The following is a 26171-nucleotide window of genomic DNA, read 5'->3' as shown; positions in this document are numbered from 1 at the left end:
GCTTTGGGATTCAGATAGATAGTGCTAAGAAGGCTTTCTTCTCATTCGTTACTAAGTTGTTTTTTTTTTTTTTTGTAAGCATGAACACATGTGCGTTGATGTGACACTCCTCAGCTGCATCAGTTGGGATGATTGTATAGATCTGGTCCTCTGACCCGTGGGCACGAATGCCATTGCTGCAGTCCCCAGTGACGAGCCATCCTTAAAATCATTGAATAAAGGGGCTTGTACATGGTGTACTAGCTATTTAATGCAAAGCTGGGTGGACATTGCATTTCACTGTTAGGGTGGTCGATCTGTTTCTCTGCTGTCCTTGTCATGAAACAGGTTCTCGGCAGAGCTGGAGAAGCCCATGCCGCGGGTCCGGTAACTTCTTATCGAATTGCCTCCCTGCAGGCCTGGCGCAAGCGCTGGTTCGTCCTCCGGCGGGGCCGCATGAGCGGCAGCCCGGACGTCTTGGAGTACTACAGGACCAAGCACTCGAGCAAGCCCATCCGTGTGATCGACCTCAGCGAGTGTGCAGTGTGCAAGCACGTGGGCCCCGGCTTCGTCCGGAAGGAATTTCAGAATAACTTCGTGTTCATTGTCAAGACCGCTTTGCGTACATTCTATCTGGTGGCTAAGACCGAAGTAGAAATGCTGGTGTGGGTGTACAGCATCAGTCAGGTCTGCAACTTCGGCCAACTGGAGGATGGTGCGGGTGAGAGCAGGGCCGGGGTTCCCGTGAGCTGGGGGCGGCCTGGGGCATGTGATGCACCCTGGAGCACTTCTGCGGGAAAACACATCACGATGCCAAGCCCACCTCCTCAAGGGTATTCGGACGGGCTCCTTGATATCAGAATTGTTCCCACAAAGTACGGTTCTAGAAGCTGCTTCCTTTCACCTGGTTCTAGGTTTCAGGCCCCATTGTGCACACACTGAGCATGACAAGTGACTTTGGTGGCCTTGAAGCCACTCCGTAGCTTTTGCAGTAAAAGTAGAATGTGGGTGAGGATGTCCCGTAGGGCTCTGAGTTTCCCCATGCTGTTGCGGCTGCTGATTTCCCAGAAATATTAAATACCACTGTTTTTCCAACATTCATGGAAGTCTAGCTTTTCTGTTGTCTAGTGGGTTGTTCTGCACTGGATGCTAGAATGGAACTCATAGGCAGGGAAGAATTTGTCCTGTCTCCAATTGTCTCAAGGTCAGCTCAGGGCAAGTTAGCTCTGACATTGCTCTGGGCTACGTCTGGGTTCTTTCTCCTGTTCGCTCTCTCTGTCGCTCACTCTCTCGCTCTCATACAGATGCATGCACACGTAGTGTCCTTTCTATGTAATATACCGGCTGTACTGCATCTAGGGTTACAATCCACTCACCTTCACGGACTTTGCTGTTGAGCCCCTGGCATCATTGCACCACGCCCTGATCCTCAACCTGTGCGACCTTGAATCTGACTTCTTCTAGCACGTTAGTCTGGTAGACAAAACCTCAGTCCTAGATTCCACAGCTGACAGCATTACTGTGTGCTTATCACCTGCCGCTGAAACATGCCTCACACGGCTAGGTGGCGGTGGAGAGCCCGTCCGGCTCTCTTGGATGGCACAGAAGGGTGTGCTTCCTGAGGACAAAGTCCTGTTCTCTTCAGGAACCTGGGAAGCTTAGTAAGTGCAGCTAGCCATTCGGTTGCATTACTGAGCCTCGAGAGCACTCAAACCAAAGGAAATGAAGTGATGGCAAGCTTACTTGCAAAGATTCAGCGAATCCTTCCTGGCTGGCGTCCAACAGTGAGCACACAAGCAGAGCCTCCCTGACCAACTCTGCCTGGCTCGCCACTCACTCTTCGCCGCCCTCGTCCCTACCTTCAGCCCAAGCCAGATCCGTATTCATGTGCCACATTACACGTCTCTTCCGTGTCTTTCCTCATCCAGGAGTTACCCGAAAACAGATAGGTAACACGTGTCCTAGTATCCAAAGACGAACAGGAACGAGTCAGGCACTGGGCAGAAGATGGAAGGTTCTGGTATGAAGTTGGAGGAAGCCAGAAACCACCCCCTATGACCTTTATCGTTCCCTGTAGCCCCCCGCCTTAGTTTTTAGAAGGTCGTAAGAGCAGAGTCCTCTCCATCAGAGAACCATGCCCGAAGGGCTTTCTTGTGGCTTCTCGCATAAAGTGTTTGGCTCCACATGCGACAACCATAGGTAGTCAACACATCGTGAGTACTCTGGCCAGGAACTCTGTTACATGCTTTTGTGTATTAACTCATCTTATCCCCAGACCGATTTTGTGGCATGTGTACTATTAGCATCTCCACTTTGCAAAGAAGGAAACTTGCAGCCAGCAGGTAACTTAACCAAAGTCTCAACAGCTAGATAGTAGAGCCTGGACTTGAACTCAGGCAGTTCTGGGCCACTCTGACTCAGGAATCCAGAACGTCTGCCAACTTGGTTCAAAGGGGAAGTAAAAGCAGCCTTTTCACTGGAAGTTTCTGAATGTCGCGCTTCTTGAGAAATGCTGGCTTTACCAGCCATCACACTCTATTTCTTTCTTTTCTCTTCCTTACACATCGTTGACGGTATTATTTATTTATGTTTTATTTGTCTGTCTCCTCTAATGGACTGTAGATTCCAGTGAGGGCAGGGTCTTTGTCTCGGCAGAGTTAGAACAGTTCTGGGCACATAGTAGGTGCAATAGTAGATATTCTCTGTGGACATAGACATGTATATCTATATGCACACATACATATATGCACGTGCGCATATATGTAAGTACATGCATATTTATTATGCATAAATGTACGTGCACGTATACGTATTTGTGGAGTGCATAAATAGTAACGCAGGTCTACGCTGCGAGCTATAAAGAAGCTGTGAGTGGACTCTGTTACCGCAGATTTTTAGGCCAAGAATGCTTGGCTTTTTTTACTCTTAATTGATTCAACACTTCTTTCTTAGAACATTGGCCTTCTTCCCCAGACATTGTTTATAGCTCGGGGAAATGGTCTCCTCCATCAGTACAAACACCAGCTGTGATTCGAATCTTCTATTTGGCTGTCGCAGGAGTTGTGAGTGAGTGCTAAAGCCATTCTCAAACGTTAACCCAGGAAATGATTTCTCCGGCAGATTCTGTGGACAGCTTCTCGCGCATGCCCCCATCCTTGCAGCCAGCCCCTGCCAGCTTCCTGCCCGCGGCCCACACCGTCAGCTCCTCCTTGCCGAGTGACAACCTGAGCACCAACACCGGTGCCACTGAGGAAAGCAGGAGTGAGTCCGAGTCTCTCTCCCTTCCTGATTATCTGATTCTGTCCGACTGTGAGACCGGAAGACCACGTCACACCAGGTATGCTCGTGTGCGCGTCTCTGCACGTTTGTGGAAGGTCCGCCGCCTTCTCTGGCGGGCTCTGTCACGCACACAGTCTCCGTGTGCCCGACCGCTCAGGACACAGCAGCGCCTTCTAGCGGGCATGTCTCCCCTCGCCTCTTCCTGCTGCAGCCAGGGTGTAGGGACACGGGAGCCACGGTGAGGGATGAGTCCTGCATTCCAGCACTGTGGCTTTCCCACAAAGTTTCCAACCTCGCATTTTCCTACGTATCCCACACTGAGATGATGGCGAAAACCAACAAACCGTTTTTTCCTGCATCCAAGGCCTGGTGAGGGTTGCAGAGGGAGAGAGGCATGGGAGAGAGGCCAGCGTGGGTTTTATCTATGGGTAGATGGCTTTTTTTTTTTTTTAGTTTATTTGTTTGTTTTGAGAGAGAGAGCGAGAGAGAGTGGGAGGGGCGGAGAAAGAGAGAGACAGAATCCCAACCAGGCTCCACTCTATCAGTGCAGAGCCCGACGTGGGGTTCGAACCCACAACCTGCGAGATCATGACTTGAGCCGAAATCAAGAGTCAGAGGCTCAACCCACCGAGCCACTCAGGCGCCCTGGCTTTCTTTTTCTGATTTCTGCCAGGGACTTGCTTCATTTCAGTCAAATTTATATGCTTTTCTTCCCTCAGTCTACCCACCAGATGTGATAGCTGGTCAAACTCAGACCGCTCGTTGGAACAGAGTTCATTTGATGACGTTTTTGTTGACTGCCTGCAGCCCGCGCCCCCCAGTAACTTGGTCCACCCCTCACGCCATGGGAATGGATCTCAGAAGGTGCCTTCCACGAAGCCTCAGGCTGCCCTGATATGGAGTAGAGATATCAATGGGCCAGCCAAGGACCACTTCTCTTCAGCATTGCTGGAAACTTCCTTAAATCCCACCGTTCAGGTAGATAAAAACCAAGGTTCCTTGCCCTGTGTGGTAAAAGAACCAGACATTGTGTCCAACGTGCCACCGCCCCGCCCCCCTAAGCCAAGCCATCTCTCTGAACGGCACCAAGAAGAACAGGTCGTGTGGAGTGGGCATGGCGGCATCAAGAAGCCAGAGTGCACTATGGCAGCGAGAAGAATCTCTCTCTCTGGTTTAGATAGCATGAGAACCTGGAAAGGTAAGTGTTGGATGCTAAACTCACAGTGAAGCCTGCCTCCTTTTACTCCTTGTGTCCACACGAGGGCACTGCAAGTGTCCGTTGCTCAAGCCGCTCCCGCCTGCCGGTAGGGCCAGGCCATTGGTGGAAGCACACAGCCCGAATGCTGGCAGTTCTCCTTCAAGCCCGGCCGCCGGCAGACACTTCGGTCTGGTGGCTGCCGAAGGAAGTGGGAGCCCTTGTCCATTAGCCATGTCCCTGTCCACGTGACGGGCTTCCCGCCTGAGACGAAGCTCCTGGTGTTTGTTTGGAGTCACTCAGGGTCCCACTCTATACAGAAGCTGAGATCTTTTGCCTCAATTCAGCCAGACTCCGTTCTTTGGCCCTCACACGCATAGTGAGAACCGAGAGGGTAGACCCCAGCTCTTTGACTTTCCCACAATCCTGTCAACCCCATTCATCCCCCCATCTGACCTGTTCTTTCCAAGTGTCACCGGCCGGACGCTAGTGACGTAGCTGTGTACCAAGCTGTCAGCACCAAGGTAATGCCGACCCAGCCCTATCAGCTTGGTTTATTGGCGTGCCCTCCTGGAGCCCTCTTTTGCCCTTTCCTGTAAAGCTGTTTATTCTGATGGAGTTGCCTTGCTTCCCCCTCCCCCTTCATCTCTCGCCACTTTTCCAACCAAATATAATCAAAATAATCACTCCCACACTGCTACCAATGAGGTCCTATCTTAAAGGAATTATGCAAATTTCAGGAATACAAACTCATTTAAAATTGTAGAAATTTCTCATTCTGACTGAGGAGCTAAGTCACTCTGGCAAAGACCTCCCCTAGTGTCCCTAGTGATGTGACCTTTACATGTTACTCCTTTTGGACAACCTCAACGATATGAGGACATGCCGAGTACACAAAGGGTCTTTCTTTACATTTTTTTAAACGTTTATTCATTTTTTTGAGAAACAGAGAGAGACAGAGTGTGAGCAGGGGAGGGCAGAGAGAGGGAGACACAGAATCCAAAGCAGGCTCCAGGCTCTGAGTTGTCAGCCCACAGCCCAACGCGGGGCTCGAACTCACGAACCGTGAGACCATGACCTGAGCCGAAGTCAGACCCTTAACTGACTGAGCCACCCAGGCGCCCCGGGGTACACAAAGGGTCTTAATGAGCTAATGTGTGAATGGTGGGCAGAAAGGGAAAGCTGAAAGACTACGTAAGCAGATTGTGGAAAGTGAAGTGACCAGACCAGTAGAATGATAGGATATGAAAATGAATCAAAAGTCTCAAATTGAAGGGGTGCCTGGCTGGTTCAGTCAGTGGAGCGTGTGACTCTTGATCTCGGGGTTGTGAGTTAGAGCCCCAAGTTGGGTATAGAGATTACTTAAAAATAAAATCTTTAAAAAAACTCACATTGAAGAACAAAAATATTGAAATAATTTAAAATTTCAACACATAAAACAATTAGGTTGTATTTTTTTTTTAATTTTTTTTTAACATTTATTTATTTTTGAGACAGAGAGAGACAGAGCATGAATGGGGGGAGGGCCAGAGAGAGAGGGAGACACAGAATCTGAAGCAGGCTCCAGGCTCTGAGCTGTCGGCACAGAGCCCGATGCGGGGCTCGAACTCACGGACCGTGAGATCCTGACCTGAGCGAAGTCGGACGCTCAACCGACTGAGCCACCCAGGCGCCCCTAGGTTGTATTTTTTACATGAAGGCCAACAAAAAGCTAAAACTCATTAATATAGAGGTTTTGACCATGAAATAAAGACCAAAACAACAGTGATGGTTAGAAACAAAATGGATCCGATAAAGCAGAGGGAATACGTCAGATCAATTGTTCTGCCTTCCCCATTGAGGCCTGCCTGGAATCCAAGGTCGTGTGTGGCAAGGTTCATTACTGTTCACGTGGATGTCTATCCAATGACCCAGTGCCATTGATTGGAAAGGCCCTTGAATTCCCCACACTTTCCAGTGCCCCCTCTGTCACAAATGAAATGCTGCGTGTTGGGGGGTGGGGTTGCAGCTCAGTTCTGCTTTCTCTCCCATTGGGCCCTGTGGTCCAGTCTGCACCAGTGTCACGCTCCCTTCGTTATTGACATTTCTGTATTGAAGTCTTCCTACCTGTTCTTAAAGAGTGCCATGCCTATTCTAGGCCAAGCTTAGAGTCAGTTGATCGCGTTCCAAGCATACATACACAAATATATTGAGGATTTGAGGAGGACTGCATCGTATCTAAAGACCAGTTTGTGAAGATTTGGCACCTATACAATGTTGAGGTTTTCAATTCATGAAGAGGAAATATCCTTCTATTTATATAGGTTTATATAAGTCTTATTTGATTTCTGTCTATAATTTGATTGATACATTTTAGGGAAGCCTTGGGTATCTCTTATTAATGTGTTCCCATGTATTTCTTATTTAGAGAGAGAGAGAGAGAGAGAGACAAGATCCCAAGCAGGCTCTGCACTGTCAGCATGGAACCTGATGTGGAGCTTGAATTCATGAACTGCGAGATCATGACCTGAGCCTAAATCGAGTCAGAGCTTAACTGACTGAGCCACCCAGGCGCCCCTAGCTTTTCTTTTTTAAAAATACTTACCTATTGGGGTGCCTGGGTGGCGCAGTCGGTTAAGCGTCCGACTTTAAGCAGGTCACGATCTCGCGGTCCGTGAGTTCGAGCCCCGCGTCAGGCTCTGGGCTGATGGCTCAGAGCCTGGAGCCTGTTTCCGATTCTGTGTCTCCCTCTCTCTCTGCCCCTCCCGCATTCATGCTCTGTCTCTCTCTGTCCCAAAAAAATAAATAAACGTTGAAAAAAAATTTAAAAATACTTACCTATTTATTTTGAGAGAGAGACAAAGAACAGGTGTGTGTGCACAAGCAGGGGAGGGGCAGAGAGAGAGAGAGAATCCCAAGCAGGCTCTGCACTGATGGGGCTCAATCTCTCAAACCATGAGATCATGACCTGAGCCGAGATCAAGAGTCAGACCCTTAACTGACTGAGCCCCCAGGCGCCCCTGTTATCTAGCTTTCCTAAACATGACCTGAGCTGAAGTCAGTCACTTAAGCAGCTGAGCCACCCCAGCGCCCCCATTTCATCTTTTTTTTTTTTAAGATTTTATTTTTAAGTAATCTGTACACCCAATGTGGGGCTCAAACTTATAACCCCGAGGTCAAGCGTCGCACGCTCTACCGACTGAGCCAGCCAGGTGCTCCTTCATTTCATCTTTCATAACACCTATCTTCCATTTACTTTTTCTTCTGTCGCTGCTTCGGCTAGGGAGTCCAAGACATTGTTGAATAGGAGGGGCGGTAACAGGGATCCTTGTCTTATTCCTGGTCTCAGATGGAATGTGTCCAGCGTTTCACATTTATAATGTGGCGTGCAGATTTCTGTAGATACCATTCATACCGTTCATTAGATTAAAGACATTCTCTGATAACCTTACTTTGCTAAGTTATTTTGTTATTTTTGTTATTTTTTATTATTTATTTTTAAAGTTTATTTACTTTGTGTGTGAGAAAGAACTGGGGAGGGGCAGAGAGAGAAGGAGAGAGAGAATCCCAAGCAGGCTGTGCTCTGTCAGCGCAGAGCCCGATGCAGGGCTTGAACCCAAGAACAATGAGACCATTACCTGAGCCTAAACCAAGAGTTGAATGCTTAACCGACTGAGCCACCCAGGCACCCCAAGTGTTATATTTTGTAAATCATAAATGGATATTGAATTTGTTGAAACATTTTATGATCATACGATTTTTCTCTTTTATTCTCTTAAGATGTGAGGAAGTTTATTGGTTTTTTTAAGTTTATTCATTTATTTTGAGAGAGCAAGAGTGTGGGAGAGGCAGAGAGAGAGGGAGAGAGAGAATCCCAAGCAGGCTCTGCACTGCCAGCACAGAGCCCAACACAGGGCTCAAAGTCAGAAACCATGAGATCATGTCCTGAGCCGAAATCAAGAGTTGGACACTTAACCAACTGAGCCCCCAGGTGCCCCTTATTGGTTGATTTTTGAATGCCATACCTACTTCGCATTCCTTTTTTTTAATTAAATTTTTTTTTACATTTATTTATTTTTGAGAGGCAGAGTGAGACAAAGTAAGAACGGGGAGGGGCAGAGAGAGGGAGACACAGAATCCGAAGCAGACTCCAGGCTCTGAGCTGTCAGCACAGAGCCCGATGCGGGGCTCGAACCCACAAACTGTGAGATCATGACCTGAGCTGAAGTCGGATGCTCAACTGACTGAGCCGCCCAGGGGCCCCCCACCTGCATTTCTGAAATAAACTCAACTTCATCATAAAGGGTGCCCTTTTAATAAATTACTAGATTTGTTTGCTCATATTTTGTTTTGAACATGTTTTTTTATCTGAGGGAGGTTGTCCTATAATTTTCTTTTTTTGTGATAAATGTGTCAGGTTTTGGTTTAAAAAAAAAGGCTATGCAGACTTCGTAGAACAAACTAAGAAGTTTTCCTCCTTTTTATTCTTTGGAAAAATTTGTGTATGGTTGGTATTCTACCTTAGTTGATTAGTAGAATTTACTAGAAAAACCATTGGGACATGGGGTTTGCTTTGTGGAAAGATGTTTAAATTAAAGATTCAATTTCCTTCTTTTGTCTTTAATAAACTATTTCAGATTTTATGTATTTTTCAAGCAGTCTATTTCTCCTGCCTTTTCAGATTTATTATCATAAAATTGATTATAATAGCCTCTTGCTATCTGTAGGATCTATTATAATAGCTTCTTTTCAATCCTGATATCGATAATGTGGGCCTTCATCTGTATTTCTTAATCAGTCTTACTGGCAGTTTATCACTGATACTAGTTATTCTTATTTTGTTTTGTTTTAAGTAGGCTCTACACCCAACACGGGGCTTGAACTCACAACCCCAAGATCAAGAGTTGCATGCTCCACTCACTGAGCCAGCCAGGTGCCTCTGTTTTGTTTTGGCTTTGTTTTCTTCCCGGAGTACAGAATTTGGCTTTGTTGATTTTTTTCCAGTTGTATATTTGTTTTCTGTTGCATTAATTTTTGCTCATATCTTCATTATTTCCTTCCTTCTTGGGCCACCAAACTGTGGCCTATGGGCCAAATCTGACCAACAGCCTGTTTTTTGTTATTGTTGTTGTTGTTGTTGTTTTGTTTTGTTTTGTTTCAGCCCACCAACTAAGAATTTTTTTTTTTTTTAACTCTTAAGGGGTTGTGGGAAAAAAATACTATTTGGCTCTTTCCAGAAAAAGTTTCCTGACCCTTGTGGTACTTCCTTGGAGGTAATTTGCATATTTTTCTAAGTTCCTTTCGTGGATGGGTGGCTCATTGAATTTCTTTCTTTCTTGTCAAATATACGTGTTTAAGGCTACAAAGTTTCTATAAACATTGTCTTAGCCACATCCCATAAGTTTTGAGGGTCATATTTTCATTTTAATTCAGTTCAAAATTTTTTCTGGTTTTCATTGTGGCTTCTTCTTTGCCCTATGCATTATGTACAACTGCATTTCTTAATTTCCAAACCTGAGGATTTTCTAGTTGTTTTTCTAGTTGATTACATTTAATTTTTTTTAACATTTATTCGTTTTTGAGAAAGAGAACATAGCATGAGCAGGGGAGGGGCAGAGAGAGGGAGACACAGAATCCAAAGCAGGCTCCGGGCTCTTAGCTGTCAGCACAGAGCCCCATGTGGGGCTTGAACTCACTGACCGAGAGATCATGACCTGAGCTGAAGTCAGAGCCTCAACCAACTGAGCCGCCCAGGCTCCCCTGTAGCTTATTACATTTTAATTAGAGAACATACTTTGCATGAGTTCAATCCTTAGGAATTTGAGATTTCTTCTGTGGCTCAATACATAGGTATTTCTGTGAATGTTCTGAATATACCTGACAAGGACACATGCTCAGGTCAAGTTCTTTAGTGGTCATGTCATCTATTCCTCCTCTGTTGGCACTGATTCTGTTCCCTTGTAGCAGGTACCGAGCGAGGTATGCTAAAATCTATCCCTATGACTGAAGAGTGTCTCTTTCTCCCTTATCATTCTGTCAGAGTTTTCTGTATATAATTTAAAGCTATGCTATTAGTTACATATCTCTTAGAATTTGTATATTTTTTCTAGTGAACTGAAACTTTTATCAATTTGTCATGACTCTGTAGTAATGTTTTTGTCTTAAAGTCTGCCTTATGTGATATTAATGTAGCTATGCCTATCTTAAGTACTAAATACTAAAATATTAATCGGCATTCTTTTGCTCAGTATTTGCATGGTACACATTTTCTCATTCTTTGGTTTTCATATTTTCCATGACCAAATTTTAGAGGTGTTTCTTTTGTTTTTAATTTATTTGAGAGAGAGAGAGAGAGCACACGCACAAGATGACCTGAGCCGAAATCAAGAGTCAGATGCTTAAGTGACTGAGCCACCCAGGCGTCCCTAGGTGTGTTTCTTATAAAAAGCATATAGCTTTTTTTGTATTGTTATTTTTTTTAGAGCACGAGCGAGGGAGTGGCAGAGAGAGAAGGAGGGAGAGAATCCCAAGCAGGCTCCACGCTCAGCATGGAGCCAATGCAGGGCTCAATCCTGTATCGTTCTTTTAAATTTTTCATCTGTTTCGATAGCCTTTCTCTTTTAATAGAAAGGTTAACCCATTTACACTAATTAGATTTGTTTTTACCGTTTTATTTTGTGGTTTCTGTTTTTTCCTGTTTGTACAAAATTTCTTATTTGTAATTTCATCCCCTGCTTTCTTCTGAGTTGGGTTTGCTACATCTCTTCAGGTCTAACCTCTACTCCTTTGGAAGTTGTGTGGCACATTCCTGTTCTTTTAGTGAGTCCTTTCTCCATGTCACCTCCTTAACCTCGTCAGTATCTGTGCGCTTCTCCCAAAGTAATGCAAAGACGTTAGAATGTTTTCGACCTAATTACCTCTCCCCACTTTAAATGCTAATACCATATGTATTTTACTTCCCTCTTGATTTTCTAAATCCCATCAGGTAAACATTATTGATAGTATTTTTATACCGTAATTTTCTTTTTTTTTTGTACCATAATTTTCTTAAAGCTTCACTTACATTAAATATTTTTCGAGTTTATTATTGCTTTTAGCATCTTATAAGTTCATTCTGGGATTATTTTCATTCTTTTTGTGGCTTATTGACTTACAGTTACTGTATCTTCAAGTATTGCCTCTCCGTTGTCCCTGTTTTTCTTCTGGGGCCCCAAGTGTATGTATTTTAGATTTCCCGTCTGTCTTGCGTGTTTCTTGAATTCTCTTGGATATTTTTCATCTCTTTGTACTGAATTCTAGTAATTTCTTTCAGAATTTCTTTTTGAAGTCTCTCTTCAATTGTGCCTAACCTGCTGTGTGAATCATATTTTGAGTTCAAATTTCATTTATTTAATTTCTAAAGGAATATTTGTATTTCACAGTCTTTATTATAAGAAGGTAGACAGTGCTTACCTCGGCAGCACATACCCTCAAATTGGAATGATGTAGAGAAGATCAGCCCGGCCCTGTGCAAGGGTGATATGCACATTCATGAAGTATTCCATATTTCGCTTTCCTTTTCTAATGTTTATGGGTGGAGAAATAGGGTCTGACAAGTGACTTAGCTAATTGAGGGTGTTTCTGGTTTCAAACCCTACCCCCAATTCTTCCTCCTCCTCCTCCAAAACAAACAAAAAAAGGTATGCAATGAAAAATCTCCTTTGTGCCGTTGTCTTGTTTACTATTTTCCTATCACCTGTATCCTTTCAGAGAATTTTCTGGATATTCAAGAAAACATGCATATATAATCTATTTTAAAAAATTTTTTTTTCAACGTTTATTTATTTTTTGGGGGACAGAGACAGAGCATGAACGGGGGAGGGGCAGAGAGAGAGGGAGACACAGAATCGGAAACAGGCTCCAGGCTCCGAGCCATCAGCCCAGAGCCTGACGCGGGGCTCGAACTCACGGACCGCGAGATCGTGACCTGGCTGAAGTCGGACGCCCAACCGACTGCGCCACCCAGGCGCCCCAATTTTTTGATGGACACAGTAGCATTCTTACACTCTATTCTATCCATTGATTTTCCTCTTACAAATGTATCTTGGATATCACTCAGCCATAAAAGTAATGAAGTCTTGCCATTTGCAATGACGTGCATACAGCCAGAGTATTATGCTAAGCAAAATAAGTCAGTCTGAGAAAGACAAATACCTGAGAAAGACAAATTTCATCTATGATCAAATCATATGTAGAATTTAAGAAAGAAAAAAAAAACGAGCAAAGGGGGAAAAAGGGAGAGAGGCATACCAAGAAACAGGCTGTTAACTCTAGAGAACACACTGATGGTGACAGAGGACAGGAAAGTGGGGATGGGGGAAATAAGTGATGGGGATTAAGGAGTGCACTTGTGATAAGCATCGGGTGATTAAAATAAAACCTTTAAAAATTTTTTTTAAATTAAAAAGTATAGCTTGGTGATTTTTTTTTTTTTTTACGTTAGTACAAACACTATAGCTTATGACCCAGCAATTCCACTTCTAGGAATTTAGCCAATAGCCAATAGTTGCTCTTTTTAAAAAAAATTTTTTAAATGTTTATTTATTTTTGAGAGACAGAGAGAGACAGTGTGAGCAGGGGAGGGGCAGAGAGAGAGGGGGACACAGAATCCAAAGCAGGCTCCAAGCTCTGAGTTGTCAGCACGGAGCCTGACACGGGGCTCGAACTCACAAACAATGAGATCGTGGCCTATGCTGAAGTCGAAAGCTTAACCTACTGAGCTACCCAGGCACCCTGCCAATAGTTGCTCTTAAGGACAGTATTGGGACAGCAGCAGTGTTTGAATAGGGACTATATAGTATCTGTTGTTTTGGTAGATGGTGCCCTCCTGTGAAGGGCAATTTTGGTTACAGAAATGCTTACACGTGTAAAAAGGACATATGTGCATGGTTGGTGAGTGAAAATTATTTGTGAAAGATTGGAATTAACCTTAATGTCCTTTAACAGAGACATGGTTAAATAAATTATTTTACATCCATTCAATGGAATGGTTCGTTTTTGTCAAAAAGAATCAGATAGTTCCCTGCTTTTATTACATAATAGTATTATATCAATACCAAATTTGCTGGAGCACTGTGGTTATACAAAAGATTAATGTTTATTTATTTTTGAGAGACAGAGAGAGAGCGAGCACGAGCAGGGAAGGGGCAGAGACAGATGGAGACACAGATTCCAAAGCAGGCTCCGGGCTCTGAGCTGTCAGCACAGAGCCCGACGCAGCTGGATCTCACAAACCATGAGATCATGACCTGAGCCAAAAACCGACTGAGCCACCCAGGCGGCCCAAGAATGTTATTTTTCTTAGGAGATACACACTGAAATATTTTGAAGTGAAGGTTCCTGATTACCGCAACTTCCCTTCAGATGGTTTGGGAAAATATATATATGCACGTACCCATACACACAGAAAAAGTTTATTTACAGAATCTCTTATATAAACTCATGTGTTTGTTGTTTCTCTTGCTCTTTATTTCTTCCCGTGGTTTTGAGTTCCAACCTGTTGTCATTACCTGACTCTAGTACAGTGCCATTCTCTACTCCTGGGCTATTATCATCAAGTATGTTAGATCTTTCTACTTTATAGGCCCCCAAATAAGTTTTATGATTATTGTTTCATGCCACTGTCTGTTAACTCCGTTAAAAGAAGAAAAGAGAAAATTCTGTACTTCTATCGTCTTTTATATTTACCTACATGATTCTCTTTACCCGCACCCCTTAGTTCTTTGTAGAGTTGGTGTTACTACGTGCTGTCCCGTCCTTTCGGCCTGCATAAGGCTGTTCCGTGAGTCTTTGTTTCTCCGGGAATGTTTCTATTTTGCCTCCGCTTTTGCAATACAGTTGTGCTGCATGTAGAATTCTCGTTGGACAGATTTGTTTCTTTCAGCATTTTGAATATGTAATTCTACTACCTTCTGGCCTTCCGTTTGCCATGAGTAGTAGTTGGCTGTTAATCTCATTGTGATTCTCTTGTACATAAAGAGCTGGTTTTCTCTCACTGTGTTCAAGGTGTCCCCCTTGCCTTTGATTTTCAGCAGTTTGGGACGTGTCTTGGTCTTGATGTGTTTGTATTTAGCATACTTGAATTTCGAGGCACTTTGGTGGACTCGTTCCTGAGATCAACGTGCAGTATTTCTGGCTGCTCTCCTTCTTTGTCCGCTGCTTACCGTTCCTGGCACTGCGATCCCTGTGCCCTAGAGGGACAGGCTTTTTATATGCTCGATCCAAATCAAGTTAGTCCCCTTTGGCAGCAAAGCCGGTGGTCTTCATGGCCCGCCCTGCCCTAGTAGAAGACCTGCTGATTGGGCCAGTGAGGGGCTTGGGAACACCTCAAGCTAAAATGCCACAGACTCACGCTGTTCTTATGTGATGTCCAGGAGTTTTTCTTGAATAAGTGCTTTCCAGTTGTTGTGTGGTTTTGATGACTTTGAAGAGTCTCAAAATAGTTGTTGTTGTGGGTTTTTTTTTTAAATAAGTTTGTACAGTTTTATCATTGCTTTTTGGGGAATGGCTTTGCTGAGCTCTTCCCTCAAACAATTTAACAGTCCTACCTTCCTCTGATTGTTAATACTTTAGGATTTTTGCATTGATAATCACAAGTGATATTGACCTGTAATTTTCTGATTTGCTTCATCTTTATCAGGTCGAGCTACCAAAGTTATACTTGCCCCCTAAAAAGAATTAGAAATATGTTTTTATTTTTGTATGCTTCAGAACAATTTGTGTAGCATTGGTCTTTGAAAGTTTGGTAAAATTCTCTGTGGAAATCATGGAGTCCTGGTCCTTTTGGGAGGTAGCTCCATGGTCATTTTCTCTTTTATTCTATGGTGATTTATACGTGTAATATTTCTATTCCTATTTGGGTCACTTATGGTATATTTTATTTTTCTAGGAAATTATCCAGTTCATTTAGATTTTAAAATGTGTAGAAATTGGTGCAGAATTGTCTCTTGTGTTTCTTTTAATTTCCTCTGCTTCAACGATAATTTCCTCCTTTTTAGTTCTTATTCTGTACACTTAGGCACTGCTCCTTTATTGATTACATTGGCTAGTCGGTTGCCTTTTGGTAACTTTTTTCCCCAGAAAACAAAGATTTTGAATTTTTAAAAAATATTTTAAGTACTCTCTGCACCCAGCATGGGGTCGAACTCACAACCCTGAGATCAAAATTCACCACTCCACCGACCAAGCTGGCCGGGCATCCCAAAGATTTTGATTCTTTAAAATTGTCTACTCTCTTTCTGCACTCTATTATTTTCTGCTTTTATTCCTATTTTGTAAATTCTTTTGGTTTTCTCTGTTGTACTTTTTCCAGGTTTGAACTGGTTATTTGATTTGTTTTCATTCTGTCATTTTATCAATATAGCTGTTGTAATAGAATTTACCATTTTGGGTAGAATTGACCAGGTACTTGGCGGGCCCTTTCAGCATGTAGCTTCAGGTGTTACTGTATTTGTGGACTTGTTCTTGGATTATAATTTTTAATTTTGGCACTATACCACTGTTTTGTTTTCCTTCTTCAAGGAATCTAATAATAAATGTGTACACTGCATCTTCTTGGCTTGTCTTCTAGTTCAGCCATTTTTTTCTGTGATTCTCTTTCTTTCCTTTTTAGTCTGTCAGTTGTTTTCTGGCATTTCTTTAATGGCACATAATAAATTTTCAGTTGAATCTCTTCTTCCCTGGGAATCTTGTAACTTAGACTTCATTTCTGAGGTTGGTTTTATCTTTTCCTTCACTTTCTTTCCCAAGTACAAGCATGCAATTTCTATTTCTATTTTTGTCATCCATTTCTGTCCTTTGTTTTAAAGCAAAGTGTTAGGGGGTGCCTGGGTGGTGTAGTCGGTTGAACATCAGACTCTTGATTTTTGCTCAGGTCATGATTCCAGGGTCGTGGGATCGGGCCCCATGTCAGGCTCCACGCTGCTCAGCATGTGGAGCCTGCTTAAGATTCTGTCTCTCTCTCCCCCTGCCCTTCTCCCTCACTAGCGCATGCACACACACTCTGTCTCTCTAAACAAATCAAAAAATTAAAAAAATAAAAATAAAGTGTTGGAAATAAAACTGATATCTAATATTAGAGGAATACTCAAATTATGGTCCATCTGTAGAATGAAACACAATGCCAGTGATGAAAAGAATGAAGAAACTCTTTATAGTGTTTCTCTGCCCTGATCTCCAAGGTATTAAGTGAAAAAAACAAGTTGCAGAACAGTGAGTATGATATGCTACCATTTGTGTTAAAAAGGAACATATAAAGAAGTGTGTGTGTCTGCGCGCGTATGTGTGTGTAGACATATATGTGTATACAGATGGTCCCTGACTTATGATGGTTCAATTCAGGATTTTTCAACTTTATGATGGTGCGAAAGCAATATGCATTCAGTAGAAACTGTACTTAGAATTTTGAGTCTGGATCTTTGTCAGGCTGCTGGTATGTGGTACGATCCTCTTGTGCAGCTGGGCAGCAGCAGTCAAGAGGCTAAACAACCAATACACTTACAGCTGTGGAGTTTTTCACTTTCGGTACAGTATTCAATAAATTACACGGGATAACCAACCCTTTATTAGCAAATAGGCTTCTGTGTTGGCCGACTTTGCCCAGCTGTAGGCGACTGTTCATGTTCTGAGCATGTCGAAGACAGGCTAGGCTAAGCTGTAATGTTCAGTAGGTTAGGTGTAGTAAACACTTTTTGATTTAGGATCTTTTCAATTTAGGGTGGCTTTATCAGGACATAAGCAATAAAGGAAGTCGAGAAAGATCTGCATAGGATGCATAACCTTAATTCCACTAATCTCCCTTCCACCTTCCTGAGCTGGGAATTATTTTTCACTTGAAGATGACGGGGACTCTTCAGTTTATTTTCCTGAGGCAACCGGACTTCATGCCTCCATGCTCTGGAACAGACAGCACTTCCCTGGCCCCCACTGGCTGAGAGCACTTATTGGACTTCTCCCATTACTCTGTGGTCACTCATCTTCCTGTTCTTTGCATACTGGGCATTGTTTATAGTTTTGTAATTAAGCTTCTCTCAACACTTACAACTCAGATAAACCCATGCAGTCTTCTGGATGTGACTGCCATCTCTGAGCCGCTAATTCCCCAAATCATATCTCATTTGAGTCGAGGCCCGTTTATCTTATTGCCCTGCATTCTGGACATGTCTTCTTTCCATCCGACAGTTCTTCTAAATTTTTATGTCACACTGTCACGTCCATCTGACAAGTTTCTAATCCTGGATTAATCCAAACTTTCCTCTTTCTCCAAGCCCGTACCCAGGTGGCTGACCACCACTACAGGAAATCCTGGTCACCAGTTCGGGATCACAGGTCTCCGGCGTGCCCTCGGTGCTGCTCCGCGGTGCCCTCGCTCGCCCGTTCCTCCCACCCACCCGCTCATCACAAGGGATCTTTTACACCTTCTCTCTTCAAACCCCTAGCTCTGTGTCTACCATCTGTCCTTGCCGAAGATTCATGTGGTCTATGAGGCAAGCGTTTGTTAACTCTCTGCTATATCTGTTCCCAATTCACAGACAGCACTCAAGCCATCATACAGAAACTTGGAAATCTGCTCTGATTTCCACCTGTTGGGGACTGTGTTCTGACGGCCCAACTACCCTGAATAGTGAGCCTTGCGCGTAGAAACCGTGTCACACGCCTCTTCCCTCTAGAGCGGAGCAAAGGGCCCCGAGGTGCACAGGGACTCGGACCCTAGTTTCAATTGATACTGCCTTGCATTTCTCACCACCCTGGCTTGTTTTTTACAGCTGATGTAGAAGGCCAATCCTTAAAACACCGAGACAAGCGGCTTAGTTTAAATTTGGTAAGTTTGGCACTAGAATTCCTTTAAGCCTCGATTTTACCACAAGTTGCTTGACCAATATATGCTCCCTTGAAGTCTTTTGAGACTCAGCACTGAATCTCTGAGGACCCTTTCAGTCTTCCCTAAGGCTTCAACTTGTCTGAGAACGATTGCACTTCGTGTCCTATAAGGACCCTTCTAGTTCTAATACTCAGACACTTGTCTGCCTCGGGGTGTGGGACTTAAGGCATCACACTACACTGAGAGTGTTTGCGGAAATTCATAACCCTCTATCTTCTAGCACCAAATCCAGGAGTGTCCTCACCTACCTCATACAATGGGAGCAGGGGCAGAGCCCAAGTTAGAGGCTTACCTGACTTTCTTAAGGAAGTTCAAATTTATTCTTGGATACTTGCAACCCCTGTGCACGGCCTTGGCCGTGCTTCCCGACCTGCACCTGTTCTCTTGCAGCCATGCGGGTTCTCCCCGGTGTACCCCACAGCTTCAGCCAGTGCCGAAGATGGCTACGTGCCCATGGGCCCACAGGTGGCCACCTCTGCTCTTAGAACCCACTGCAGCCATGATGACTACATCCCTATGAGCCCAGGGAGCATCTCAAGCCCGCTGCCTGAGCTACCTGCAGACGTGGAGCCTCCCCCAGTGAATAGAGATCTCAAGCCTCAGAGGAAACGTAAGCCACGTGAGCAGACCTGCTGTGCAGGGGAGGGGAGAAAGGTCCTAGAGGCCACGTGCAGAAGTTTCCTTCTTGACCGTCTCTGGGAAGAAGGCACTGGAGGAGCCGTCCCAGAGGCCTGGGAGGTGTAGGGGTGAGGAGCGATGACTGGGATTGAACAGGAAGGGCTGGCAGACCTTGCTGCCCCAGACTGAGGAAAGGAGTCACGGGACTTAGGGCACTGTGGCCCTGCAAATGCAGCCTACAATGCCAAGTTCATTCCAGAGGGTCCATCTTTGTCTGCTTCCCTAACAAAGGCCTTTGCCACCCCAGACCGAGGAAAGTAGTCAAGAATGACTTTTCATCCGAATTGGTGAATGTCAGACCTGGTCGTATGCAGCTGATCACCCACTACCCTGTGTGTGCCCATCCACAGAGGTGTCCGGGAGCAAGGAGTCTGGATCCTCTGGGCACAGAGCTCCTTGAAGCTTCTGTGTTACTCCCAGACAGCTCCCCTGGGCTGCAAACAGCACGGACAGAGAGGGAAAAAGAAGAAGAGGGAAGGAAAAGCAGGTCAAAGTAATGTGCTTACTTTATTCTCCCCCACTGCCACCAGCCTAGTAGGTCTGGTGACTCCCAGGAACTCCCAGAATCTGGTCTGTTCCCACCTCTGTTTGCTCTTTGGAAATACTACCACTTCAGGTAGCCACGCCCCAACCTGGTCATTAAGTCCCCCTCCCAGGCCTGGTCCTTCCAGCCTCACCCCTTCCCTGGGCGGTGGGGGGGGGGGGGGAGTGTGAAGATGAGGAAGCAGGTTCCTCAGTGGGTGGGAGGAGCACAGGTGAAAAGCAGCTGGAAGAAGGAGGATTACGAAGTCAGTACCACACAGGAGAGCAAATCCTGTCTTATGAGGTTCAGAGGAAATAATCCATTCTGCTCAGAAATGATTTCACAAGGACCTGTAACTCTGAGGTAGATGTTGTTTCGTTTAATTAATTTTCTATAGCAATGCTATCCAACAGAAATTTTATGATGACAGAAATGTAGCTATTGAACCCTTGAAAAGTGGCCAGCGCAAGTGAAGAACTGAATTTTTATTGACTATATTCCCCATGCTGAATTTTAAATTTTATTTAATATTAACAAATATAAATTTAAATAGCCACATGTGACTGGTGGCTACCATATTGGACAGCATGGCTCATAGGACCTGGCGATCAGGCATGAACATGTCGTCTGGACTTAGGGCTCGGGAGCCAGTGGGTGGGTGTCCAGGTGGACCCCTGGGCCAAGACTTCAGGCTCTGACAGGTGTGGCTGCAGGGATAGACCCTGGGGCCCAACAGGGAGAGGGCAGGTAGAGAAGCCAGGAGGTGGCTGGTCGGTGAGGCTGATGCCAGGGAGTTATGGCCATCAGGAGAGATCTTCACACCAGAGACTATGTGACTGTGACTCCTATGTCCTTTCCAGCTCAGCAGCTTGCCCAGGTCAGAGGCTCCTGGGAAAGTGAGGAGTAGGAGTCGCTGTCCTGGGTTCTGATGATACGGAGGGGGCTGAAACAGTTTCCACCCATGCAGTCTAGTGGAGGAAACAAAGCAACCTGGTCAAGGCCATGGTAGAGGGATACATGCATGCCCATGATGTCTGGAGGCCAAAGAAGGCCTTTTTAAGCAGGGGACATTGACCTGAGATCTGAAGGTGACTAACCAGGCAGAGAGATGGGGAGGAATGTTCTAGGTAGAAAGACTATCAGGTAGACAATGGATGGGAGGTGGGGATAGAACCTGGGTGATCATCTCTGCCTGTAATAAGAAAGGTAAAATTTCCATTTTGGACACACCAAGTGTAAGGTAGATGTTTGGATCCCATAAGGTCAGAGACTTTCATCTGCTTTGCTCACACTGTGCCTCCAACACCTAGAACTATGCCTGATGTGCAGTGAGGTCTCAAATGCACACTGACTAAATGTATTGCCCCATTGCTACCTCTAGCTGTAATGTGAGCAGTGAGGAAGGAGAAGGGTAGGTCCGCAAAATTCCCCCTCATTGTCAGTACTGCTCGTTAGTAAATCTGGATTTGATGTGCTAAGTGGAATGTCTTCATTTTAGTCTCTAGATTCCATCCTTTCACTCCTGAGCACTTACCATACTGGATATTGTGTCTTCTCTCACAGCACGGCCACCCCCGCTGGACCTGAGCCACCTGTCCACCATCCGGGAACACACGTCTCTAACCAGGACCCGCACTGTGCCTTGGTACATCTTTGATTGCTCAAATGGACCTCAGCCAGCACAGGCGCTCCCAATTTTTGTGATGCATCTTTGATGAAATGTAGTTGAGGCCCACCTGGTCTAGTTTAAGTCAAAGGGGGATGGGGTTTGTTGTTACCATGAGCCAGAAGTATTGTGTAGATCACAAAGGAAGGAATATAACTGAATGTCCCAGGATGCTGGAGTCAGGAACTAGCTGTTGGGAACCCAGGGAACTCTCCCCCTCACGCGTTTGCTTCTCTCTCCGCATTTGCTCTTCTGTCTCTCTCTGGAGAGCTCTTGTCAGCGTGGCACATGCCTTATGGCCAAGGAGAGCTGTACCAGGCCTTGTGAGCTTACTTACACGCTATGAGTCTAGTACCAACAGAGACCGGCTCTTTTCCGACCCCAACTCACATTTCCGGGGAGAGGGAATTATACTGCCCCAGCCTGAGTGGAATCACCTGTGGCCCAGGGGGAGGGGCCAGCAGAACCGATGTGGCTTCCAGAAGCCCGACTTTGTGAATAGGAGAAGGGAGTTCTCAGAGAGAGAGATGGTTCATGGACCTGGCAGACAAAGCCCAAAATGTATCTGCACTCTCTCATCTCACCTGTTAGAAGTTGTATTTTCAGAGTCTGGAGCCTGGCCCGAGAGGTTCCCGGTTCACTCTGAATGCCACAGGATACAATCACTTAGCAAGGCAGAACTCTGCAGTGAGCTCTCTTTCCAGTCATGATGCACAGAGACACAGCCTGTGTTTCTGACTCGGGAGGAGGGTGAAAATTAATTTGCAGTCTTGTTCTGATTCCATCAGAGGGATGCCCACAGGTCATTACTTTTGCTGGCTACTCTGAAGGGAAGCAAGAGAATCACAAAGGAGCATGTTATTTTTGTGGTTTTTTTCCCCTAAGTGATATGATGCCTTGGTCTGTTTCTAGAAAGCTCGTGACCTGTGCCCCTTGAGAGTTGGGAGCCATTTGCCCCAGCATGGGACAGAACCTGGGCAGTCTCTTCTGCTTCAGGGACTGCTGTGGCCAGAAGGAAATTGTATCTGGAAGGGGGGCGGGGCTGCAAACGCCGCGGGGACCTCGTCAGTTCCTGGCTGGCTTTCAGAGCAGCTGTAAGACATTGCTTTGACCTCGTCTATATTTTTGTTCTTAGCAATCGAACCAGATTTCTCTCTCCGGAAAGAAATGGTATTAATTCTGCAAGATTTTTTGCCAGTTCTGTTTCCAGAGAAGAGGAAGAAAGCTACATCCACATGGTAATCCTCTGTTTCACACTCTTCATATGTTTCACCCCAATCTGTATTCTTACGAGTTCATTATAAAGGAAACACGTACTTCAGAAAGCCCCATGCAATCTTAAACCAATCACTTGAATGTAATCCCAGGTTACTGGCAACAAATCAGTTGGGGCTGGTTTTCTTCCCTGCGATAGTCAGCTCCTCATACCATTTCGAGGCCACGGTACTTCAAGGGTATCCAGGGTTGGGGCATGTGTAATGGGAAGATGGAAATGTCAGCAAGACTATGATATCCAATTTGATATCAATGACTTTGTTAAAAAATGTTTTAATGTTTGTTTATTTTTGAGAGAGAGACAGAGCTCAAGCCAGGGAGGGGCAGAGAGAGAGGGAGACACAGAATCCGAAGCAGGCTCCAGGCTCTGAGCTGTCAGCACAGAGCCCGACACGGGGCTCGAATCCACAAACCGTGAGATCATGACATGAGCTGAAGTCGGACACTCAACTGACTGAGCCCCCCAGGCGCCCCTGATCTAATGACTTTGTACCTCTCTGGACATTCAGAGTCTAAGCTGTGGAAACTCACCTGTGTATTCCTTTCTAGCAGACCCCTCGTGGCCTGGCCCCGATTGCCTCTGAATATTTCTGAAAGATGAATCAGAGTCCCATTGGGAGGAAGTACAGTGTCCTGGACTGTGAATGTGTCTTAGTCTCTGGAGACTCAGATTATAGGGTCTTTGTGTAGACCTGAGTAGACAGAGACCTGCCATCTCTGTCCTTTCATTCATTCATTCATTCACTCATCTCTCCCTCTTGCCCTCTGTTGTTACTTCTATTAGGAGGCACGTGAGCCAGAGAGGGTCTCCGCGAGGCCTGTGAAATAGTGAAAAGAGATCTTAGAAAAACAATGTTCAGGGCACCGTGACTATATGTACTTTTGAGAAGACAGTTCCGGCCCTCCTATGCATGAGGTTAATAGGAAGTAAAAATCTAAGAACGATAATCTCCAGGGAAGAAGTAATTAAATGCTTCATTTTGCCTTTCTATTTGATAAAACTTGTGCTGTTAAGTTCACTTAACCATATGCAGATGGAAAGTGACTCATATACAAATCTGCTGTGGTCTTCCCAATGTTTTTCACACTTAGTAATGGCCCTTGGGAAACTTGTAGAAGAAAACACTCTTCCAAAGGATACTGACCAGCTGTGCTCTGTCTCCAGAGAACAGAAAAGGGAAGTGAATCTATAACCTCATGGAAGCAAGTGCAGAGCCATTCCAGACACCAGTTCATCCCTGATCTTTGAGGTTATGACAAAGAACAGTGTTTCATTTACGACCCTTGCTTGCCTAAGTTTATGATCGTTACTTAGTGACTGTCTGGGCATTACTAGGCAGTATGACACTGTAATGAAGAGCCCAGAACAGCTGCCGAGGGAGGTGGCTGTGGGGAGGCACCACATCGGTATGTTTAAGACCCTTCCCACTCCATTCCATCGTGCTTCTTCAACTGCGGTAAGACCATAATTTCAGAGGACTTTGATTTGCATTATTTCACTTCTTCCACATAACAGTTCTACAGGACTCCTAGGGTTTGATTTTGATTTTGCACATAATCGTATGTGTTAATTTTTTTCTCTTTGAGAACAAGTTCTGATCTGAATGTAAAAATTTACATCAGGGGCTGAAATACAAAGTTTGTTTTATTAACATTGTGCATCCTTTGTTGGTCTCTTTAAATGTTTGTGAAATTATAGAAAACTTAGAAGAATTAACCTAATGTCAACTTAGGTGATCTCTTTTTTACAGGTTTTTCAAATTCTTTAATTTCAATAGTTTTGTAAGGCTTTTTTTTTCTTTTTTTGAGAGAGAGAGCACAAGCAAGGGAGGGGCAGAGAGCAAGGGAGAGAGAGAATCCCAAGCAGGCTCTGCGCCATCAGCGCAGAGGCCAACGTGGGGCTTGAACCCATGAACCGTGAGATCAGGAGCTGAGCTGAGATCAAGAGTTGCATGCTTAACCAATTGAGCCACCCAGACCCCCCTGTAAGGCTTTTTATAGTAGAATTATAGACTCCTAAATCTCACATCAAATGTTTCATTATGGACTTATAAGACTTTTAGTTTTAGATTATCTTACAGTGGCATTGACTTTCTCTCAGTGTTCAGTTTTATGAATTTTAATATATGTTATATGTCATATAAATTAATAAAATATGAATAGATAACAAACATGTTATATATAAAGTCATAAAATATGAATTTTAACACAATTTCTATAATTTTTATATATATGGATATTAACATATATATTCAACATATATGTAACCACTGCCACAATCAGGACACAGGACAACCTCAAGATACTCTGTCATGCTCCCTCTGTATAGTCACACCCTCCCACAACCCTAATCTCTGGCAACGACTGATGTGTTCTTCATCGCTCTAGTTTTGTCGCTCGAAGGATGCCACAGAAGCTGAATCATATAGTACGCCATCTTTTGAGACTGGTTTCCTTCACTCAGCATAATGTCTTTGAGATTCACCCAAATCATAACGTGTGTCAGGAGTTCTTTCTGTTTTATTGCTCCGTAGTACTCAAGCATATGGATGTGCCCCACTTTATCTACTTACCCATTGAAGGACATTGGATACTTTCAAGGTTTTTGACATTTATGAATAGAACTGTTGTAAACATTCTTTTTTTTAAAGTAACCTCCATGCCCAACATGGGGCTTGAATTCACGACCCCGAGATCAAGCATTGCACGCTCTACCCACTGAGCCAGCCAGACGCTACACAAAAATTCTTTTACAAATTTTGTTTTTTGATTTTTTTTACTATGCTAAAATATACATTCACATAAAATTTACCATTTTAACCACTTTTAGATGTAGAATTCAGCAGCGTTAAGCTATGTTCACAATGTTGTGCAACCATCACCACTGTTTCCAGAACTTTTTCATCATCCCAAACAGAATCTCTGTACCCATTAAACAATGTTTCCAGAACTTCTGCATCATCCCACACAGAATCTCTGTACGCATTAAACATTAACTCCCTAATCCCTGTCTACAAAGCCCCTGGTAACCTCTGTTCTACTTTCTGTCTTTGTGGATTTGCCTCTTCTAGGTGCCTCATAGAAGTGCAATCATACGATGGTTGTTCTTTTGTGTCTGCCTTTCATTTATCTGTGTCTTCAGGTTTCATCCCTATTGTAGCATGTATCAGAATTTCATTCCTTTTTTAAAAATTGTTTTAAAAAATTTTTTTTCAATGTTTATTTTTGAGAGACACAGAGACCGAGCATGAGTAGGGAAGGGCAAAGGGAGAGGGAGACACAGACTTCAAAGCAGGATCCAGGCTCTGAGCTGTCAGCACAGAGCCTGACGTGGGGCTCGAACCCACGCACCGTGAGATCATGACCTGAGCCGAAGTCGGGCGCCTAACCAACTGAGCCACCCAGGCGCCCCTAAAAATTGTTTTAAGTTTGTTTATTTAGTTTGAGGGAGAACGAGCAAGCAGAGGAGGGGCAGAGAGAGAGATGGATAGAGAATCCCAAGCAGGCTCTGTGCTGTCAGCGCAGAGCCCAACATGGGGCTCGAACTCACAAACCATGAGATTGTGACTTCAGTTGAAATCAAGAAATCAAGAGTCGGACACTTAACCGACTGAACCACCCAGGTGCCCCTCATTCCTTTTTTAGGGCGAATACTCCATTGTATAGAGAGACCACAGTG

At 44.5% G+C, this 26171-nt stretch overlaps 1 protein-coding gene and 1 non-coding gene across 2 annotated transcripts in view; both read left to right on the top strand.

Annotated features, from left to right (window-relative positions):
* Positions 1 to 318: 318 nt before the first annotated feature.
* The window catches only part of GAB3 (GRB2 associated binding protein 3), a 41539-nt gene continuing 15686 nt past the window's right edge, over positions 319 to 26171 (top strand). Inside the window, exons 1-7 of the mRNA XM_043570047.1 lie at positions 319 to 700; positions 3100 to 3316; positions 3978 to 4456; positions 18235 to 18290; positions 18741 to 18960; positions 21115 to 21196; positions 22353 to 22455. Coding sequence (XP_043425982.1) covers positions 319 to 700; positions 3100 to 3316; positions 3978 to 4456; positions 18235 to 18290; positions 18741 to 18960; positions 21115 to 21196; positions 22353 to 22455 — 1539 coding nt within the window. The remainder of the gene's footprint in view (positions 701 to 3099; positions 3317 to 3977; positions 4457 to 18234; positions 18291 to 18740; positions 18961 to 21114; positions 21197 to 22352; positions 22456 to 26171) is intronic.
* LOC122478098 lies at positions 11877 to 11982 on the top strand. The gene has a single exon (XR_006295858.1). It is a non-coding gene; the product is annotated as a U6 spliceosomal RNA (small nuclear RNA).

Source organism: Prionailurus bengalensis, chromosome X (genome assembly GCF_016509475.1).
Source record: "Prionailurus bengalensis isolate Pbe53 chromosome X, Fcat_Pben_1.1_paternal_pri, whole genome shotgun sequence".
Taxonomy (NCBI): Eukaryota; Metazoa; Chordata; class Mammalia; order Carnivora; family Felidae; genus Prionailurus; species Prionailurus bengalensis.
Note: the sequence above shows the minus strand (reverse complement) of the source record. Positions and strands in the feature narration are given on the sequence as shown.